Genomic DNA, 21,836 nt, shown 5'->3' on the forward strand with positions numbered 1-21,836 from the left:
AAAACTTTGCAGTATTCAAGGCGTTTCAAGCTTGAGGGCTGAAATGTCACTTTAAAAGCAGGGTTAAAAAGGTCACACAGCTGCAAATAATAATAGCCCAGTGAAATTCAGATTCTAGCTGCAGCCTACTTCAAGAATAACCCTGAAACAGGAAACAAGCCTACTAGATCTTTTTAACAGTAAAGCTAGGAAGAACACATCTAATAAAATATGTGTATGTGTGTATATAACAGACAACAGAGATACACACAAAGAGAGACAGAGAAAGATACATAACAAGACAAAGACATACAACTAGGCATACAAGGAAGAAGTTTTAGAGAGAAGATACAGAAAAGCAGAGAGATACACGCAGATGCAGAGAGAGATATAAAGACACACAAAATAACTGATTTTCTTGGATTGAGATTCAAGGGAGTTTATTTTTCTATTTGAAGTTATGAAATTCAGATTTGAAAAATAAAGATATATTTGAAATAAAAGGGTTTTTTTTCTTATTTTGCAATTAGATTCCATTAATTATTTTTCAAATAACATCTCATCTCTTTGAATGGTTCTATTTCACAATGTTTTACTAAAATGGTCCTGTTTTATAGATGAGCAAATAAGATAGTGAAGGGTACAATACCACCCATAAAGAAAGAAAGTCTTAGCCCCAAATTGAGTGTATATTTCCTTTCCAATATTTAGCCATGTATTGGGAGAACTATCTTGCATCTGTGCTTTCAAAATAGAATTAGGCATCTTAGAATAAAATAATTTACAGGGTGTTTCTGGTGAATTTGCAATGGGTTATTATTGTGTGTGGCTCTTTGTCTTTCTGACCAATACATTGAGAGAAATATTTGCTTTTTTTTCAGAAACATGAAGTACAAATTAGCTATGCTAATTTAGTTAATGAGCAATCTTTGTTTCAAGAAACAAAGTTAAGACTGATCTGGATGCCCACATCGTATGATTAACTCAAGATATTCTTCTTTGTCAGCTTTCCTTGGCACTTTAGGAAAGACCTGTTTCCTCTTCTAGAACCCTTTTAGCTATCTGGTAAACCTTGACAAGGTAGCAAGTTCTGTTTCACATGAGTCTTGCCAAGAAGAGTCTTTCCATACTCACAGTAGCACAGCAAATGCTGAGAGGTGTTATTAACATCACTATTAAAATTCATGCCCCCTTTCAGAGCTATAACGCATTCATGTCCAGTTAGCAATACCAGAGCTGTGGGGATGTAAAAATATTGGTATTAGTGATCATTTATATTTACAATTTTGATTTGTGGCTTTGAAGCTCTTACTACTTTCAGGGTTGAGAAATGTGCATGCCCAATTTTCAGACTGAAGCATTTTTATTGTCTTACTGTTCCAAATCCCATATCACAGCATGAATCTATCTGCTGTTAGTGGGATGGATATTTGTGCCATTCTACTAAGATTGGAGTTTGGCACTAACTAAGGATTAGTAATGACTTCCTATGATGTAGATGGGGAAGCATTACTCTTGGCCGATTATAGCTAATCAGATGATGTAAGATTTTTCCCTTTGGGTTCAGTTGTTGCCTTTAAGTTTAAAATACATATTTATAGTATTTGGGGTAGACTATCAAGTTTTTAGTAACATTTGTTTTCTTGCAATGTTTGCCCTGCATGAAATGGTAATTCCAAATATATCCCTAAATGCCTGGCAAAGCATTTGAATGGATTGCATCAGCCATTGTGGAAGATTTCCCATTTTAGACTAGGAGGAATTTGTGGGGTCAAATGCTGAACAATGAAAGGGATTCTTCCTCATTGTGAGGCCAGAGGAATCCAGTGGCAGTTGAGGGCCTGGATTGTAAATCAAGCCTGTCATCCCCTTGTCATCTACAAAAAAACCTACTCACTTTATGCCCTATTAGGGTTTGTTATTAGGGTTTTGTGTTGTTTTCCAAAAACTTGAAGCAAAATTAGACTCATGAGGCATTTGTTCTCAGTGAGCATTGAATCTGAACTTTGGAAAAGAGGAACAAAAAAATAAAACTATTTAGAAACTTTAATGATTAGACAGTGTCTGCCACAATTACAACTATATCTAACCAAAGTTATAGGACTACTCAATGTTCCTCAAAGGGTGCTCTGTGGAGGTCATAGACAGCCTGCGCATTGCTGTTAGACTGGACTTCACTGGTTTCAATGACTATGGCAATATTAAAAGACTGAATTTATAATAAATTAATACATTTTCATGCAAAATCTAGTGAAAACTAGCTTCACCTCATTTTTTTCACCTAACGCACTTTGAACTCTTTTCCATTAGATTTTGTGAAATCTCTTCTCTGGCCATAACCAGGAACAGGTGGCATGAGTGGCCTGCACAACCTCTTGCCTTGCCAAAAACTTGGTACTGGGCCAAAAAGTTTGATAACCATTGCCTTAGGAGCAAAGACAAACTGTTTGGGGTGGTTTATTGTGATGATTCAGGATTCATTATCCATTCCACAAATATTTATTGAACGCCTACTATGTCAGCTCTACACAGTGGAGCCAGGGGCATGGCGATTGCCAAGCAAAACTTGGTTCATTAAAACATCCCAGCTAGTAAAACAACTAAATGGGAAATGAGACTATGAGGCCTGATTTCTGAGGACCAAATGCAGAACAACCAGGCAAAAATCATATCTCAGTAATTTGCCTGCACTTGATGGATGATAAACGAATATACACAAAGCTTTAGGAAGAGTCTCTTTGAGGTAATAGTTATTATTATTATTTGCTAGAAAAGAACCATAATAATAGAACATAGAAATAGACCATGGCTCTTCACTAATATATCAAACCAGATCATACTAGTTGAGAAAAGTAATGAGGCCTGTGTGGTACAGTGGTACCATTTAATAAAACTATCACAAACACCCACACAGAAAGGAATGCTTGCAGAGGGCTAGATGTGGGAACTGCAAAGCATCAAAATAAAGCAGTTGAGGTTTGCACACTTGTGTATATACACCTACTCACATGAGACCTTATTAATCACTTAAATCTTGTTTTATTTTAGCAACTGCCATTTTACTTTGGGACTTGTATTCCAATATTATAAGGAAATTTCCTATTTTACTGTCATGTAATATTAATATTGGTTAGTAATATTACTAATGTTACCATTCTTTAGCAACTGAAGCTCTTACATAGTGGCCAAGAAAGACTCAGCTTGTAGAAAATTGTCTTTTGTAAATAAGGAATAGTCAATATTAGAGTGAGGTTCCAGTGGCCCTTGCCCACAGCGCCTCCCTCCTACCTCCAAACACACACACTAAAATATATAGACCTTTCTCTCTAATTTGGAAGTATCTTACTGATGGCTCCTAACTGATCAATATGACACAGGAATGAAGGAGCTGATTTGTAGCCATACCCTTGTTTTAAAGGAGGGGAAATTGAGGCTTGAAGCAATTAAATGACCTGGCAGTGCACTGGCAGATCATGGCCACAGAGACAGAAGAGTTCCAGGAAAGCATTTAAAAAAATTTAGTAGAAAAACAGGCATATTTAATTAATGGATAACCCAATTACTCTGCTGTTTATTCTATCTTGGACCAAAATCACTTTCTAAGCTGTAAAGTCACCCTTTGTTTTGAGGCCTAGAAATAAGTTGTTGGCATTCACAGAGCAGAGGAAGGATGCTTTATAGTTAAGTGAGGGCAAAAATTAAATGAATAATCAGACACGAGAAGTTATTTTAATGCCTTGTGATTTTCCTCAGACAACGGAAAGTGGAAAGCTTCTGAAATACTTGCGATTTTTTCTTCTCCTAAATGTAATAGAGTGAAAGAGTTTAGACAATATGCCTGATACAGGAAAGCTGTAAAATTATGCTATATTTCTGTGTTGATAGGTGACTAGCAGGAAATCATTCCAAATGAAGAGTAAAAAAGACATTACTTGGTGAAAATTGTATGATGAGGAGAATTAGTGGTATGAAGAGATTTTACATTTTTAAATATTTTTGTTTTGTAATACAAATAAATAAAATTACATTTTAATTTGTTTTGTAATACTTAACCAGAAGTGTTATCTAAGGCAAAATTTTGCTTTGTGTTTCAGAAAAGTGAAAGTATGCATCTATTTCACCAAGAATGTATGTGAAATATGTTAGTGTTTGCTGGAAGGGTATAATGACTACAAATGAACATTTTTTTTTTGTAAGATAATAAAGCTTCCTTGAACAAAGGGTAGCTATGCCATGAGTCAAGCAGAATTCCTCTTTCAAGGGCGAAGGTGAATTGATACTCATTTGGAATCACCTACAAGTAGCATTTTAAGGAAGCAAATTACTTCCTGTGAGCAGAGACAAAACAGTAGGTTTTAGTTCCGTTACAGAGCCATATCCCACTAGCGGCACATGGAGCTTATTTAAGTTGACAAAAAAGAAAAGAATGATTTAGAAAATGATTTAAATTGTGGAACTTAATCTGTGACATTTTTACAAATTTTATGTTGCTATATAGATTAAGAATCCCATCACCATGTAAACTGTAGTTTTATTGGCTTTGGGAGGATTATGTTCAATTTTTGCCTAATGAACTTACCTTAGAACCTAACTCTACATAAGAAAAGACCACACTACAATTTAATTTATGTCTGAGATTATAACATAAGGTTTCTCCCTGCAAAGCTACCTTATTCCAGATAAATTATCTAGATCAGAGCGGCAGTAGCCTTAATCCAATATTAATTTCAAATCAGTCTGTAAAACAAAATTAGCAAAATACCCAAGGTATTTTTTTGTTTTGCATTTTCTGAATTCTATTTAGCCCTGAATAACTTGGATAATTTTTGTTGAGGTATCATTGAATGCGTGAGATGAACTTAAGATCATGACTTGCCACCAGGGTCATTTGCTAAGCTGGCTGCAGAGCTACTTTGAGTCCCTTGGTCATCCTGCAGCTTGATGGGTTGATCGTGGGTGAATCATTTGACCTGCTGTCCTTAAACTGATGATTACCCAGTTACTGCCCATTCTCTTGCTGTCTTAAGTAGCAACCCCAAAGGACCCATGCAAACTTTGCCTACGAATCTTCTTGCACAGGTGGGATCTTACCTGGCAGTAACACTGACCAGGTGGTTTTTCACAGGCAGGAGTTCTGCTGCAACAGCCCCGTGGCATTTTTCTTCAAAGTACAGCAATTTTGCACTTGAGAAGCCACAGGAACCCAGACTGCAGGGAGCCTAATGAACTTCAGCAAAGCAGGACATGCGTTCACATTAATATTTTTCTCGTTTAATTTGGGAATTGGCATAGGAAGGGAACTCTGAACAATTGCCTTTCTCATGTTTCTCAGGTGGAAGCAGAAGCTATTCACGGATTTCTGTTTTCCTTCTTCCCTCTCCCCCGACCCTTCAGATTTATGAGGAATCCAAGATGAATTTGGAGCAGGAGAGGCCGTTTGTCTGCAGTGCTCCAGGCTGCTCCCAGGTGAGTGTGGGGATCCTCTGCTCAACCTTGCAGGGGACACTTCTGCCTTCCAACAGTGAAGCCCCTCTCACTTGGCAGTCATGCTTGCTGCGGGCTTGCTTTCTTTATCAAGGTATCTTCAAACTCCCCTTAACTGTCATGATCACGATGACCATGATCATCATCATTATTTTCCACTTTGAATAGTTTGAACTGCTTCCCACCCAGCCCCTGAAATACATCAGTGTTGGCTATTTCCATCCAAACTTTCCCCTGGAAGTAAGCCAGATGCATTCTGCCCACCAGATGTTTGGGATTGTTATTTCAGAAAGGGGGTCAGGGGGTGCCTGCTTTTATAATAGCCACTTGAATACTGGGCCTTCGGTTTCCTGGTGAAATAGCTCACCGTGAGAGGCTGAATTCTATTTTGTTTTATTTTCCCCTCTGAGTAAAATACCTCTGCCATAACTCTTCTAGAACCCGCAGTTTTCCCATTTATCTAAACTTTTAGAGGGGAAGTTGGCCTGCTGTGGCTGGATTAAACCTCCAGCAGCTCCAAGCCAGAGGAATCGCTGTGAGGATTAGATGAAATGCTGCATGGAGACTGTTTAGTATGGGGCCTGCACATCATCGGTCACTGCTCCCTGTCAATACTGTTACCGCTGCTATCACTACTACTACTACACTGGAATCTACCTCCTTGAAAGAAATGGAAAATACCCATCACCTAAAACCAGAGTTTTATACTTTCCCTTTGGAACTTGGTGGTGACTTTTTGTATACTTGTTCTAGTCTTTGGAAAATGACCACATATGGCACTCTCATGCCAAGATACTAATTTTATGGGATACAGGATAAGGTTCAAACTCAAAGCACAGGCCTCTCCCCACTGTGGGTGGGTGTGCTCTCTTCTCCTAAACTGCCTCTTAGTTTCATGTGGACTCAAGCCCCACTCTTGCCTGTTTATGTGGTGGGGCTGATAGCACAGCACAGAGCAACGTCTAGGTTTGGGTGAGAGGTGAGGCTTATTGAAGCCCCTTCTTATTATGTCTCCCTTGTGGAAGGTTCTGGGAGTCTTCTGGGGGAAAGATGCCAGGGAACATGAGCTATTTTGCTGATGCTTTCTTGCTGGTGATCAGTTATCAGCCACTGACTGAGAAGCCAGAGTCCTTGCTCGGGTTCCAGCAAGTTCTTCATGGGCTTCTGTGTGAACACTGACTTGCAACCTATAAATAAGAAAAACAATAGGGAAAATTATTTTGAATTTCAATTATTTTTTTCAGGAAACTGGTTTTAGAGGTCATTTTGAAATAGAAAACACTGGGAAAACATAGATAGGTTGGTAAGTAACTGGGAAAATTCTGCTAGACCATGACTTTCCTTGTGAATGCAGAAAATCACCTTACCTAATTAAGGTGAAACTGATTCTCCTTTAGTTTTGGTTTCTTTAAAGAGAAGTCTCAATAGCCAAAGGCAATCAGATAATTTGAGTCTTTGCTTTGGCCTTGAAAATGTGACATATAGTTTTATTCTATACGAGTCCCTCACCATATTTTTGGGGGGCCTACTATGTGCATACATATATTCCAGTCCTCACAGAGCTTCAGTCTAGGCATCGAATCTGTAGCCATATGATCAACTCATCAATTAAATAGTGAACTGCAATTTTCCATGAAGGACAAGCACAGACCACCTTGAAGAGTATCTTGGGAGGTTTTACTTTACTTGGGGAGGATAATGGGGGCTGCTCTATGGAAAGGGCATTAAAGGGAATGGGATCCTCAAGAGACCTAGCCAAACCCAAAGAAGGTTCATAGCAAGTTAGGATTCCGGTGGAGTCCACGGTTGTGAATAACAGTAGAGGAGGGCATTGGAGGGGATTGGTAGCCATATGTAATGTTTAGATAAGTCAGAGAGGAGAGAACTGCACACAGGTCATTGGACTGTGCAGCAGATTTTCCCAAGCATGGCGTTATGAATGTTTGGGACCAAATAATTCCTTGCTGTGGGGAGCTGTCTTGTACATCACAGGATGTGTGCAGTGCCTGACCTCTATCTGCAGATCACAGTAGCATTCCCCAGTTGTGAAAACCAAAAATGTCTCTAGGCATTGGTAACTGTCCCTTTGGGGGTCAAATTGTCCCTGGTTGAGAATGACTGCCTGGTGGTTTGCACTTTGGCTTTAGCCATATTTCTTTTCGGATTCCTTCTCTTTCGGGGGTCACCTACTTCTAGGTGATGCTCTCCCACACTATTTTATGTATTGCTATAAGCCATCTTTTCTCCTTTTTGGAATCAGGCAGGGTATAAATAAATAAACGCCACAGACATGTGGTCACTGGTGTCGGGCGCTGCTGGAGCTGGGACAGAGAGAGGCCTGAGCAGAGGCTGTTGGATTTGGCAGTTGGGTGCTTATGGTCGACCTATGAGCGAGGAGTGGGGTGGGGACCAGATTGGAAGGGATTAGCGAGTGAGTGGGTGGTGAGGAAGCGGAGGTGGAAAGCATAGAGGACTCTTTCAAGAGCTCTAGGGAGTGACGGGAAGCAGAGTGATATAATGGTAGCTTGAGGAGGAAGCAGCTTGAGAGAGGTTCTTTTTAAATTAAAGGCTAGCCAAGCTGGATTTAGCCAAGGGCAAGGAGGAGTGAGCATGCCGGCCTGAAGGACGGCAACTGTGGCACCAGTCCCAGAGGATACTGGTGTGGAGGAGCCTGTGGAGGAGCGGGGTTACTTATTCCTTTGAAAGAGGAAGGCATGGAAGTGGAATCTATGAAGTTACATGCAAATTCTGAGGCAGAGATAGTAATAAAGGTTGAAGGGGGTGCATTTCTAATGGCTTTGAACTTCTCACTGAAGGAGTAGGTTATTTCCTTCAGAAGCCTGAGCAGACTGAGGAAAAGGTTGGAAAACAAGAGAATTGAGGATTTATATAATTTCTTGTGTTTGAGGTAAAATTTCAACCTTCTGCCAAATTTAAATGTAAGGAGACATCTAAACTTGATGTCTCTATTTAAAGTGGAAGTATTCCTTTTCTTTGATAAGGAATATTATAAAAATATAATTATATATGAATTATAATTATAACAGTATATATAAAATATAAAAAATATATATAAAATACACCATTATAAAAATAAGTATGTTTTTCCACTGAAGAGGTATTAGAATTGAGAAACTGTAGTAGCTGCCCAGTGACTTCCAAGAGATTCCTGGTGGGTGTTAGGAAATCACAGTCAAGTCAGTTGTGATCATGACATTTACTTAAGTGATGTTCTGTAGCCAGGGAATCTATATGGAGAAAAAAGGGTGACTGGGCATCGGAAAGAGGAGTAAATATGGATTATCTGTGCTTCTGCTGCATCAGAGTTGAATGAAGGATTTTTCTCCTTTTTTCCCTTGTTGGAAAGAAACTTGGCTTTATTAGGAAAGGCCTATAATACCTGGGAGATTTTGTTATAGCTCCTTATACATTAGCTTTGTCCCAGCAGTAAAGAGAGACAATCTTCTCTTGCTCTTTCTGATCTCACAGAGTCCAGTGTTAATGTCACTATTTCTTTGCCCTCTGTGTTAACCATGTTTCGAGTTGCAGTGGCTTCTCTTAGGTCTGTATCTGTTGCAGACTGTACATTTTGGTTATTTACAATTTGCTGCTATTTTCCTACCAAACTGTTTAAAAAGCACAGATATCCTGTATGTCTATTTTGGTAAGTAATTATATGAGATATATATATGGAAAGGTAATATGAGATAATATGGAAATTATTTTTTAAAATAAGTATCTGGTTAATAATCTTTGTTAGGCTATTATTTTACAGAGCCAAAAAATGGCTTATGGATATAAAATGAAGGCTATTGCCATGTTGTTTCCTGAATATATATATCACAAAAGAGATTATAATAAGGCTTTTGACAGAAAGACTAAGAAACTTAACCTATGTCTCTAAGCCATATATGATAATGTCACATATTTGATGCAATCATTAGATGGTAGTATAGAAGACCAAGAAACTAGATGAACTCTGTGTCAAAAATCCATGTGCCATTATAAATCAGACTTCCATAGGAATAATTACATTGCCTGGCAAATTCTATGCTCTCCAATTTGTATGATATAAATGACAAATATTTAAGTGAGTGATATTTATTCAAAGAACTACTTTCAGAATATCCCAACAGGTTTAGCCCAGTAAATTCCCTATTTTCTTGAACACAAATCCATATTACCTGCAGAAAAGGCTTCTATGTAGTATACAATACTAATTGAAATTTGCAATCAATATCCTGAGGGACTGGGAAACTGACTTTCTAAATTGTCGAAGATTCAGAAATGCTCAGCAGAGCTTATTGTCTTTTGTGGTATTTTCTTTTGACTTTGATAAAGCAGTTATTCTGTTAAGTTCACTTATTAAAGCATACTAGTTTGAGTTGGGATAGGCTAGGATCTGCTACAATAAAAATCTACTCCAAAGCTCAGTTGTTTAAAACCACAAAAGCTTATTTCAGTTGCCCATGCATGTACTTCTACTACAGATTGGCAGGATATTCTTCGTGATCCTCCAGAATTAAAAAATGCTCTTCATAATTCTTCATTAATTTCTGGATTGAGGATGACTGAGGGGGTCACTATTTCTAATAGTGTAAGTCACCATGCTAAAAGGGAGTGGAGGTGCCTCTAGAGGGTCTTGCACCAGGAATTAGGTGCTTGCATCTGGGTGACATGTCACTTCCATTCATGACTCAATAGGTAGAACTAGTCAGTTACCCTACCCAACTAGAAGAAGAGTGCAGGAAATCCAATCCTACCATGTTACCAGAAGATGTAGGGAGTCAGAGATGATGAAAGGCAAAGATGTCTTATGTCTTATTAGTATTCAGCCAGATTTTAGTGCAACATAGTTAGCCCCTTGTAAACGGTAGTGGGAATAATGATGCATATATTTGGGTGTAATTCAAAGGAACATCCCAGCACATTTGCCTGCATAAAATAATTTGTCATTTTACTCATCATGCTTACACACTTTTTCAGAACTAATTTATTGTTTTGCCCTTCATGTTTGCAATGCTGAATAAATCTTTTTCTCTATGTTGACAATTATATATTACAAAACTCAATGGCTGCTCTCCCCTCTCCCTTTTGTTCTTTGACAGCGCTTCCCAACAGAAGACCATTTGATGATTCATAGGCACAAGCATGAAATGACTTTGAAGTTTCCCTCAATAAAAACAGACAATATGCTATCAGGTAAGGAGCCATAAGGCAAAGTCTTTTGGTGATCAGATTAGGTACATGTGAGTTCTACTTATCATAGGATCATTTCCACTGGCAAATTCTGTACCTTGAAACTATACATTTCTAAGGTATAGCAGAGACTTAAAATCCTTGTAAACAGAAATGTAATCAGCTAATGTGGTGTTCACTCAACTAATTGAAGAGATGTGACTTCTTATTTTCAAGAATGTAAAGTACTTATTACTATGAAACTTGGCTCCATTTAAGTATTTTTAAAAATCACATACCTGTAGTCACTGAAGCAAAAAATTAATTGAGCTTGTATAACGCACATTGCACTGTTCTGAGTGCCATGGGAGGTGCAAAGATGGATATGCCTCTGTTCTTGAGGACATCTCAATCTAATGTGCATGTGAAAATTCTGCTAAAATAGAGAACTGTCCATGATATACCTAAGGAGTGTAGTGAGGAAAAATTGCTGTGTGACTTTCATAGAAAGAGCTCTCGTTTTGCAGAGGTGGTCAGTGAAGGTTTCCTTAAGAATAGTATCTGCCTTGTCAGTGGGCGAGCAAACAAGATAATGCATGAAAACATAGCAAGTGCTCAGCCAATGTGAGCAGAAATAAATAATAATAGTTAATCCATCAATTAATTGCCATTCCTTCCCATTTTGATAGGGTGGTGCAGTAAATTAGGAAGAGTGCAGGGCCAAGAGTGAGGAAACTCCAACTACAGTCTGGCCTCTGCCTCCACCAGCCAGATGACCTTGAGCAAGTTGGTGAACCCTTCTGGGCTTCAGTTTCTTTTTCCATAAAATGGGAATGATTTTATCTGCCTAGTCTATTTCACAGGCTTCTTGTGAGGATCCAATGAAAGAATGTAAGTGAGAGTGTTTCATAAACCTAGCAGGGTGATTGAAGCATTCATTTCCCCTGTTACCTTCTCAGGCTAGAAATATTTCAGCTGAGCCACTGTCTCCCTGGCATTGTGAAAGAGATAATACACCCATGAACATGTTTTAGATGATATCAGAAGAGAAACTGACTGCCCTGGCAGACCTGGCTCATATAATTTAGCATTGCTATGGCATTTAAATTTTACACATATTTTATTATCCCTATTATTAGTAAATCCTCTAAGACTTTTGTCAGCCAAGTTATTATTAAACCCATATTTTCCTGATTGAGGAGGAGGGGCACAGGGAGATGGAGCAGCTTTCCCAGGCTCACCAAACAGGGCAAAACTGAGGGCCTTTGACCCTGCTGTCCTAACTCACTGACTTACACCAGCCGCTCCATTGTCACGCTTCACCCGTTTATGCACACAATCGAATGCTCCTGGTGACAGAGCATCCATACATCTTCACAAACCCACCAGCAGCTTGTTAATAGTGCAAATGCGCTGTGGTTTGGAAGACCCTTCAAGTTCAAAGGCAGCCTCTTCCCTCCCCTCCACCACCACCCACCACTTCTCTCTCAGCCTGTTTGTTTTTATTGAACTAGCTGGCTCTTCAGAAATAGTTTTATCTTCCTATAAGTCTAGAAAAAGAGATGCAGAAACTCAAATCTGTAAAAATTATGAACACTTAGAAGTGTTAGGAAAGAGGTCCGTTCTTTTGGTTTTATTCTTATTATGTTTTATAGAGTCACATGTGTGACTTTAGAGTTCAGCAATGAACATATATATGCAAGTAGCAAGGATGCAGACTTTACATTCCCAGTAGTTAAATTAATAAATTCTCCTTTTATTTTTCCCAGATAGGATCTCTGACATAGCTGGGTGGTAGGGGAGTGGGAGTGTGGGCATGAGTGTTAGGGAGTGGTAGTTATGTGGCAGTATTACTACCATGGTGGTCAGCTTCCAGGCACACTGCTTGGATGGCCCTATGAGGGGCCCTATCTGAAGGTCTGAACAAAGTATTAAAGATGTGTGAACATGGCCATACATTGCCCATAAGCAAGTTTTTGATTAAGCCCTTGCAGCTTTTCAATTGTTCTTACCACATCCTTTTTAGTTTGTTTGAGGCTGTTGCTGCCAATAACTAACAGTGCCAGGTGGAAAATGAGTGAGAGAAAAGTTACTCTAATTTTTACCATGTCAAACTTGGATAAGTAAATGAAGGGAGAAATAAATATAAGGAAAAACAGAATGGATAATATATATTGGCATATTTTCTTTTGCTTTCTAATGTTTTATTTTGAAGCTGGTATGAGGCTATTTCATACTCCCAATGAATTTCAGTGATAAATTTTTACACTTGCAGCCCATGTTGTATGCTTGTGGTCTTGTAGGATTTCTCTTGCTGTAACAGAATACAGAAATATCTAGTACAGCTTCATTATTTTGCATTTAAGGACTGAAGTGCACTACATGTCATATGACAACATCCACACTGTTTTGTAATCAGTTGTATATTAGATATTTTTGCTTTGCTATTTTTTTTTCCTGGGAAGACTTCAGTATATTTATCTCAAACCTTTTTTAATTTTAGCATATTGGATTGTGATTGCAAATATGGCTGAAGTTTTACTTGTCTATATCTTCATTTTTTTAGATTTGAATTTATGAAAAGCTTTGGAATCTCTGAAAATGTTCATTAGAATTTTATTTCTTAATGTAACTTAAGCCTATTTTGTGGCCTAAAATGAAGATGAATGATTTTATACAGTTTGAAATATAGAAATAATAAAAGTAAAGGCAGTATAAATTAAATTTTAAATCAGAAAGTATTATCAGGGCAAAAATCTTCAAGTTCCACTCGGGCCACATTTTTTTCAAGCAATATTCAATTACACAAAATTTCATTTCAGATGAACTGGAGTTTGACATATATTAAGAAGATAAAGTATGGTAGGTATTCATTACTAATTTCAGAATATCTGGTTAACCTGCATTTTGAAAAGTCACTCACCATTAATTGCAAATATTACACTTAGGGAAGCTGTTACACTTAGGGATGCTATTAAGACACCACAGACATATTTTTTGAAGATAAGTGTCCAAAGAGTTGTTAGATCTGAAAAAATTTCATAGTTTGCCATAAAGCCCCTTTTATTTAGGCCAGATAGAATTTGCTACTCCAAATGACTGTAAAATATCTTTGACATGCTACAACGCAGGTTGGTGAAAGTGACAGTCCTGGTATTTTATTAAGATGAGTCTGCTCTTATGGATGAACAGTAAACATGAAACCTCTCATTCTAAAGGGATGGTACCATTAGGGACATGAATGGGGGTGGCAGTGTTGAATTCTGAGGACAAAGACTAACAGCCTCTACCCATTTGGTTCTTCCATTCTTACTTGGCCCATGTGGTGCATTTCCAGAATCCTGATATGGTGATGGACATGAACCTTTCCCCGTAGTTGTTCTCATTCTGATAGAAGATGATTTCATGGTGAGAGAAATTGTGATACCAAAGGTTTTTAGGTGCCAACTTTGAAATGGGAATCCATTGAGGACAATATAGTTCCACACACTGGTTGCAAAATTACCAGCTATTATTAGAGCTATTTGGTTTGAAAATGATGATCAAATTTCAGTATTAGAGGTAAGGAGTACAGTATTTGAGTCTATTGTAATGGTAATATGGTTAGGCATTCAGAAATTCCCAAATCTTGCATTCTCAGGAATCTCCAACCTTATTTATTTACAGGGAACCCAGGTCTATATAGGAAAAAAAAGAAAAAGCAAAATGGAAATCAAAATGCAACTTTATTTGTAGCTAAACAAGCAAATAATATTCCAAATGAGAAGTAAGTGTGTGTGTGTGTGTGTGTGTGTGTGTGTGTGTGTATGTTAAGGAAGTATGGTGGAAATATTGACCTGCCAGAAACTTTTGCTTCATAAGAGAAAAGGTGAAATTCAAGAGTGTTTTAGACCTTTCTTCAAAAGGTAAAACCCAATCATCATCATAAGTGGGAAGCCTGAGAAAGAGGCACATGAGTCCATGCCTTTAAAATCTAGTAATCCAACCACCAGACATCATAGTTCATTTGATGCTGCAGGGAACTGGTGTGTGCTTAGAGGGAAATTAGGACAGGCATTGGCTGAGGTGTGGGGAGAGTGACTGAAGTTGTCCCCCTACACCACTTACTCATTCGTGCGGTGAACACCTACTGAGCACCTGTCTGGATCCTGTTGTGCCAGGTGCTGCCGATGCTGCACTGAACAGGACAGGGGAGGTCCCTCTCTTATTGGGGGTGGAGAGGAAGACGGATAGACGAAAAAACAGAAGTCCAGATAAATAAACAAGAAAGTATCAGTTAGTGACAAGTGCTATGATGAAGATAAAACATGACAATATAACACAAGTAGGCTGCCTAAGGGAGTCCAGGAAAGGCTTCTCTGCATGGGTGGCATTTCAGCCAGGACCTGATGTTCAGCACTGTGGGAGCAGATGCCTTTTCTTCCTGACTTCTGAATATGGTGAGACTGGAGATGGTGAAGCCACAAAACCAGACTTGGTGCAGCTGACTGTATCTTCAATTGATGCACGGAAGACAGGCGAGAGAGACTGGCTTCTTAATTCTGTTTTCCTTATCACCATCTCTATCTGATGCAGAGCATCTATGTAAATGACAATATACCTTCAGAACCCAATTGTGTCCCTGGATTAGGTCTAAAATTAGGGCCTATCTTAGCCCCAGGCTCTAAACCTAACTCTCACCAGGAAGAAAGCAAGAATGTTGTTCAATGTAGTAAACATTTGTCTCCAAGAGATTGATCATGATCAACCAGACAATTTCAAAACCCAAATCCATTGCTCCTGGATCTTTGTTACAAACCCTCCTTAGTCATCAATCCATGGGCATTTTAAGGGGGATGCCAGAGGAAAGGTGACATATCTCACTCCAAATTCTTTTTTGGAATGAACTGGGATGTAAAAAAAAAAACCCCAATGAGTAAATAAATCACATGCACGTGGCACATATTTACCTCCTTTCCCATTGATGGTGAAGGTATATAGTGACTTCCCGCTGTGTAAATTAATCAGATCTTATGGAGTGTAGGGTGGTGGAGATGGCTTGTACTAGAGGACAGCATGATAATAACAATAGCTACTATTTATTGTCTTATCTTATGAATATAGTTTGTGCCCCTGCTTTACATATGTTATGTCATTTTAATCCTGGCCACTTTATCATACAAGGGAACAAGATCAAGAGCATAATCAGTTTACTCAAAGTGCCTATCTATAATTTTTTCACTGTACTCATCGATTTGATAAGGAACATATAGTAAGAATGTTTTTTGGTAGATTTATATTTGGATATAAATCTATGAACTGTTTTTTCTTATGTTATTGGCTTATCTCCTCAATAGTCATCAAATGGAGAAAATAGTCAAAAGTTTCCAATAGGTGATTATACTAACACATTAGCATTTACAAGAACAAAGAGTTGTGTTTTTAAATCAGATTTTCTCCTCCATTGTGAAAGTGTCTATTGGCATTTATAGGAGTTGTCAGCTTGTCATTCATGTTTCTAGCTGGTTGTGCAAAACAGAATTTTGAATAATTCACTTGAATGTCTCAGAAGCTTTGATCTGCAGTGCTCTTTATATATGAAAAGCTGGTTTCCAGTCTCTTCTATTTGGAAACCAATCCTTTTTGATGGAGGATTTAGAACTCAGGCAATTAGTGACCAAGTGGAAACATTAAGTTTTACCTTCCACTATTCAGGGCAGGTTTTGATAAGAAAATCTCCTTGGATACTGTCGTGCACTTGGCCAGCAATGATCTCACAGTGTTAATAACCCTTTTCACCAGCTCCACTCCTGTAAAGCAAACTAAAATTGTGGCTTGACTGCTATTGGAATACTTGGGGTAGGCCATGGCTGACAGTGAGGAGGTATGGAATATATACTTGTTTAATTAAAATCTGAATCTGCATCTTCTGGAGCCATGTGTCTTCAGAGTTGCCCTTGTCAGAGCATTTTCTGGTGGGCTCATAGGTACTCTACAGGCACCTAGTCTACCAGTTTTCCACCTTGGCAGTAAATAGATTCCAGCATATGATTCAATAGTATGACAGTGTGTGTCATCTCTCACTGACCTGGATCACCCCAGTCATGGTCTATTTTTAAGCATTCCACAGCTATTGTTTAAAACACAGAGTTGCCTGGGTTTGTCCCATGGTAGCACTGCCTCTTGAAACAGATGTAGGGAAATAGCAGTGCCTGTGTTACCAAGAGGACCCTATTGCTCCTATTGTATATTCACACTCAATAAAAGGCACATTTATTGCAAAGAAGCCTGTCTAAAATTACATGGAATTCTGTCAGTTGTTGCTGATTATTGCTCTTATAAAGGATTGTGTGTTTTCAAATTCATTTAATGTGAACTCTCTTAATTAGGACTTAGTGAAATTCAGATAGGGACTAAGTATGAAATATACTAAAGAATATTTCAGCATTTGCTAACAAAATTCTTAGGATAAATATCTATAAAAAAATATAAAAAATATCTAAGAAAAATACCTTTTTTTTTTTTTTTTTTTTATTGAAGGGTAGTTGACAACAGCATTGCATTACATTAGTTTCAGGTGTACAACACAGCGACTCAACATTTATATACATGATATTTCTAGGTACCAGGTATCACCATACCAAGTTGTTACAATATTTTGACTATATTCCTTATGCTATACATTACATCCCGGTTACTTATTTATTTTACAATTGGAAGTGTGTTATATATATATATATATATATATATAGTGAGGGCATCTCTCATATTTATTGATCAAATAGTTGTTAACCACAACAAATCTCTGTATAGGGGGGTCAATACTCAATGCACAATCATTAATCCACCCCAAGCCCAATTTTCGTCAGTCTCCAATCTTCTGATGCATAACGAACAAATTCTTACATGGAGTACAAATTCTTACATAGTGAATAAGTTACATGGTGAACAGTGCAAGGGCAGTCATCACAGAAGCTTTCGGTTTTGTTAATGCATTATGAACTATACACAGTCAGTTCAAATATGAATATTCATTTGATTTTTAAACCTGATTTATATGTGGATACCACATTTCTCTATTATTATTATTTTTAATAAAATGCTGAAGTGGTAGGTAGATACGAGATAAAGGTAGAAAACAGAGTTTAGTGTTGTAAGAGAGCAAATGTAGATGATCAGGTGTGTGCCTGTAGACTATGTGTTAATCCGCGCTAGACGAGGGCAATAAACATCCATGTATGCAGAAGATTTCTCTCAGAACATAAGGGGGGAGGTTCTAAGCCTCACCTCTGCTGCTCCCCATTTTCCCACCAGATGGCCCCCTGCGACTGTGCCTGTCTTAGGTTGTTCCTCCCTTGAGGAATCTTACCCGTCTCTGGCTAACCAGTCATCTTCCGGGGCCATACAGGGAAATGTTAAGTTGGTAAGTGAGAGAGAAGCCTTATTGTTTGAAAAGGTTAGCTTTTTACTTCTTTGCATATTTATGCCCTGTGGCTTCTATGCCCAGCATTTGTCTTGAGGTGTCTTTACCACTTGGAAGAATTATGATACTCGGTAAATTCGACATGTGGCACGAGTTCTATTTAAAGGTTGTGATTAGGTAGGAAGAAGAAAAGCTACAGAAGTAGAAGGCAGAAGAAAACCTGGGAAGATTGATTATTTCTTTGACATATCTTCTTGTAGAGTAACTTCAGCATGGATAGGTTTTAAACGACTAATTAAATTGTGCGCACACATTAACATAATAGGAATATAGTTACCTAACCAAAGCATACCTGTAATTACCAGCCATCTCCAGTGAAACCAAGAAAACCAGTTAGGCACCTTAGGCATTTGTGAAAACTTATCTATGATATGGTGGATATTGTCCGACTGAACTTAAACAGTCTGAGAGAATTGAGATAAACTCGAACACCCCATTCCTGGGGACTGTTCATATCCCATATGTTCTTTTAACGATAAATAGTCTGTGGTTGTAAGATTTTGGAGTGCTACAATTTGCACTTCTCCTAATTCTTGGTTGAGTTCCAACAGTATAGATCCAGTCCAATTTTTGTTTTACTGCATGCACAGGCCAGCTTAGATATCTCCTTCATCTTTCCCATGGCAAGTCCAGGAACTGGTGGGATGAGTGCATCTACACCTGTGACAGTGTGTGGATCTTTGTTGAAGTTTTTTTTTTTTTCTGATCATCTTCTGTCATGAGTCTTCCCGAGAGTGCTGATGTTGGAAGTTCTTTTTCATATCGTATCTTAGTTCATTTTCGGGGTAGCCAAATTAGGCTTTGATCCTCTGTATAAACACAAACAGACCCTTTGCCTACACTTTTATATGTCCTTTATATCATTGTGTAGAACTCATTAGAGGTCACCACATAGGAACTGCATTTTTTTTTTTAATCATTAATCTACACTTACATGACGAATACTTTGTTTACTAGGCTCTCCCCTATACCAGGTCCCCCCTATATACTCCTTTACAGTCACTGTCCATCAGCGTAGCAACCTGTTGTAGAATCACTACTTGTCTTCTCTGTGTTGTACAGCCCTCCCCTTTCTCCCACCCCGCTATGGATGCTAATCTTAATACCACCCTACTTCTCCCCCCCTTATCCCTCCCTACCCACCCATCCTCCCCAGTCCCTTTCCCTTTGGTACCTGTTAGTCCATTCTTGAGTTCTGTGATTCTGCTGCTGTTTTGTTCCTTCAGTTTTTCCTTTGTTCTTATATTCCACAGATGAGTGAAATCATTTGGTATTTCTCTTTCTCTGCTTGGCTTGTTTCACTGAGCAAAATACCCTCCAGCTCCATCCATGTTGCTGCAAATGGTTGGATTTGCCCTTTTCTTATGGCTGAGTAGTATTCCATTGTGTATATGTACCACATCTTCTTTATCCATTCATCTATCGATGGACATTTAGGTTGCTTCCAATTCTTGGCTATTGTAAATAGTGCTGCGATAAACATAGGGGTGCACTGATCTTTCTCATACTTGATTGCTGCATTCTTAGGGTAAATTCCTAGGAGTGCAATTCCTGGGTCAAATGGTAAGTCTGTTTTGAGCATTTTGATGTACCTCCATACTGCTTTCCACAATGGTTGAACAAGTTTACATTCCCACCAGCAGTGTAGGAGGGTTCCCCTTTCTCCACAGCCTCGCCAACATTTGTTGTTGTTTGTCTTTTGGATGGCAGCCATCCTTACTGGTGTGAGGTGATACCTCATTGTAGTTTTAATTTGCATTTCTCTGATAATTAGCGATGTGGAGCATCTTTTCATGTGTCTGTTGGCCATCTGTATTTCTTTTTTGGAGAACCGTCTGTTCAGTTCCTTTGCCCATTTTTTAATTGGGTTATTTGTTTTTTGTTTGTTGAGGCGTGTGAGCTCTTTATATATTCTGGACGTCAAGCCTTTATCGGATGTGTCATTTTCAAAGATATTCTCCCATACTGTAGGGATCCTTTTTGTTCTATTGATGGTGTCTTTTGCTGTACAGAAGCTTTTCAGCTTAATATAGTCCCACTTGTTCATTTTTGCTGTTGTTTTCCTTGCCCGGGGAGATATGTTCAAGAAGAGGTCACTCATGTTTATGTCTAAGAGGTTTGTGCCTATGTTTTCTTCCAAGAGTTTAATGGTTTCATGACTTACATTCAGGTCTTTGATCCATTTTGAGTTTACTTTTGTATATGGGGTTAGACGATGGTCCAGTTTCATTCTCCTACATGTAGCTGTCCAGTTTTGCCAGCACCATCTGTTGAAGAGACTGTCATTTCGCCATTGTATGTCCATGGCTCCTTTATCAAATATTAATTGACCATATATGTCTGAGTTAATGTCTGGATTCTCTAGTCTGTTCCATTGGTCTGTGGCTCTGCTCTTGTGCCAGTACCAAATTGTCTTGATTACTATGGCTTTATAATAGAGCTTGAAGTTGGGGAGTGAGATCCCCCCTACTTTATTCTTCTTTCTCAGGATTGCTTTGGCTATTCGGGGTCTTTGGTGCTTCCATATGAATTTTTGAATTATTTGTTCCAGTTCATTGAAGAATGTTGCTGGTAGTTTCATAGGGATTGCATCAAATCTGTATATTGCTTTGGGCAGGATGGCCATTTTGACGATATTAATTCTTCCTAGCCATGAGCATGGGATGCGTTTCCATCTGTTAGTGTCCCCTTTAATTTCTTTTAAGAGTGACTTGTAGTTTTCAGAATATAAGTCTTTCACTTCTTTGGTTAGGTTTATTCCTAGGTATTTTATTTTTTTTGATGCAATTGTGAATGGAGTTGTTTTCCTGATTTCTCTTTCTGTTGGTTCATTGTTGGTATATAGGAAAGCCACAGATTTCTGTGTGTTGGTTTTGTATCCTGCAACTTTGCTGTATTCCGATATCAGTTCTAGTAGTTCTGGGGTGGAGTCTTTAGGGTTTTTTATGTACAGTATCATGTCATCTGCAAATAGTGACAGTTTGACTTCTTCTTTGCCAATCAGGATTCCTTGTATTTTTTTGTTTTGTCTGATTGCCGTGGCTAGGACCTCCAGTACTATGTTAAATAACAGTGGGGAGAGTGGGCATCCCTGTCTAGTTCCCGATCTCAGAGGAAATGCTTTCAGCTTCTCGCTATTCAATATAATGTTGGCTGTGGGTTTTTCATAGATGGCCTTTATTATGTTGAGGTACTTGCCCTCTATTCCCATTTTGCTGAGAGTTTTTATCATGAATGGATGTTGAACTTTGTCAAATGCTTTTTCAGCATCTATGGAGATGATCATGTGGTTTTTGTCTTTCTTTTTGTTGATGTGGTGGATGATATTGATGGACTTTCGAATGTTGTGCCATCCTTGCATCCCTGGGATGAATTCCACTTGGTCATGGTGTATGATGGTTTTGATGTATTTTTGAATTCGGTTTGCTAAAATTTTGTTGAGTATTTTTGCGTCTATGTTCATCAGGGATATTGGTCTGTAGTTTTCTTTTTTGATTGTGTCTTTGCCTGGTTTTGGTATTAGGGTGATGTTAGCTTCATAGAATGAGTTTGGGAGTATCCCCTCCTCTTCTATTTCTTGGAAAACTTTAAGGAGAATGGGTATTATGTCTTCCCTGTATGTCTGATAAAATTCCGAGGTAAATCCATCTGGCCCGGGGGTTTTGTTCTTTGGTAGTTTTTTGATTACCGCTTCAATTTCGTTGCTGGTAATTGGTCTGTTTAGATTTTCTGT

General features: G+C 38.4%; 1 protein-coding gene across 4 annotated transcripts in view; it reads left to right on the forward strand.

The window, feature by feature from the left end:
- CREB5 (cAMP responsive element binding protein 5) overlaps positions 1-21,836 on the forward strand; it is a 385,945-nt gene that overhangs the window by 58,016 nt on the left and 306,093 nt on the right. For all 4 annotated transcript variants that reach the window (XM_036897402.2, XM_057504611.1, XM_057504612.1 and 1 more), the window contains 2 exons: positions 5,374-5,445; positions 10,572-10,665. In XM_036897402.2, coding sequence (XP_036753297.2) covers positions 5,392-5,445; positions 10,572-10,665 — 148 coding nt within the window. In that variant the 5' untranslated portion in view covers positions 5,374-5,391. The remainder of the gene's footprint in view (positions 1-5,373; positions 5,446-10,571; positions 10,666-21,836) is intronic.

This window comes from Manis pentadactyla, chromosome 7 (assembly GCF_030020395.1).
Source record: "Manis pentadactyla isolate mManPen7 chromosome 7, mManPen7.hap1, whole genome shotgun sequence".
Taxonomy (NCBI): Eukaryota; Metazoa; Chordata; class Mammalia; order Pholidota; family Manidae; genus Manis; species Manis pentadactyla.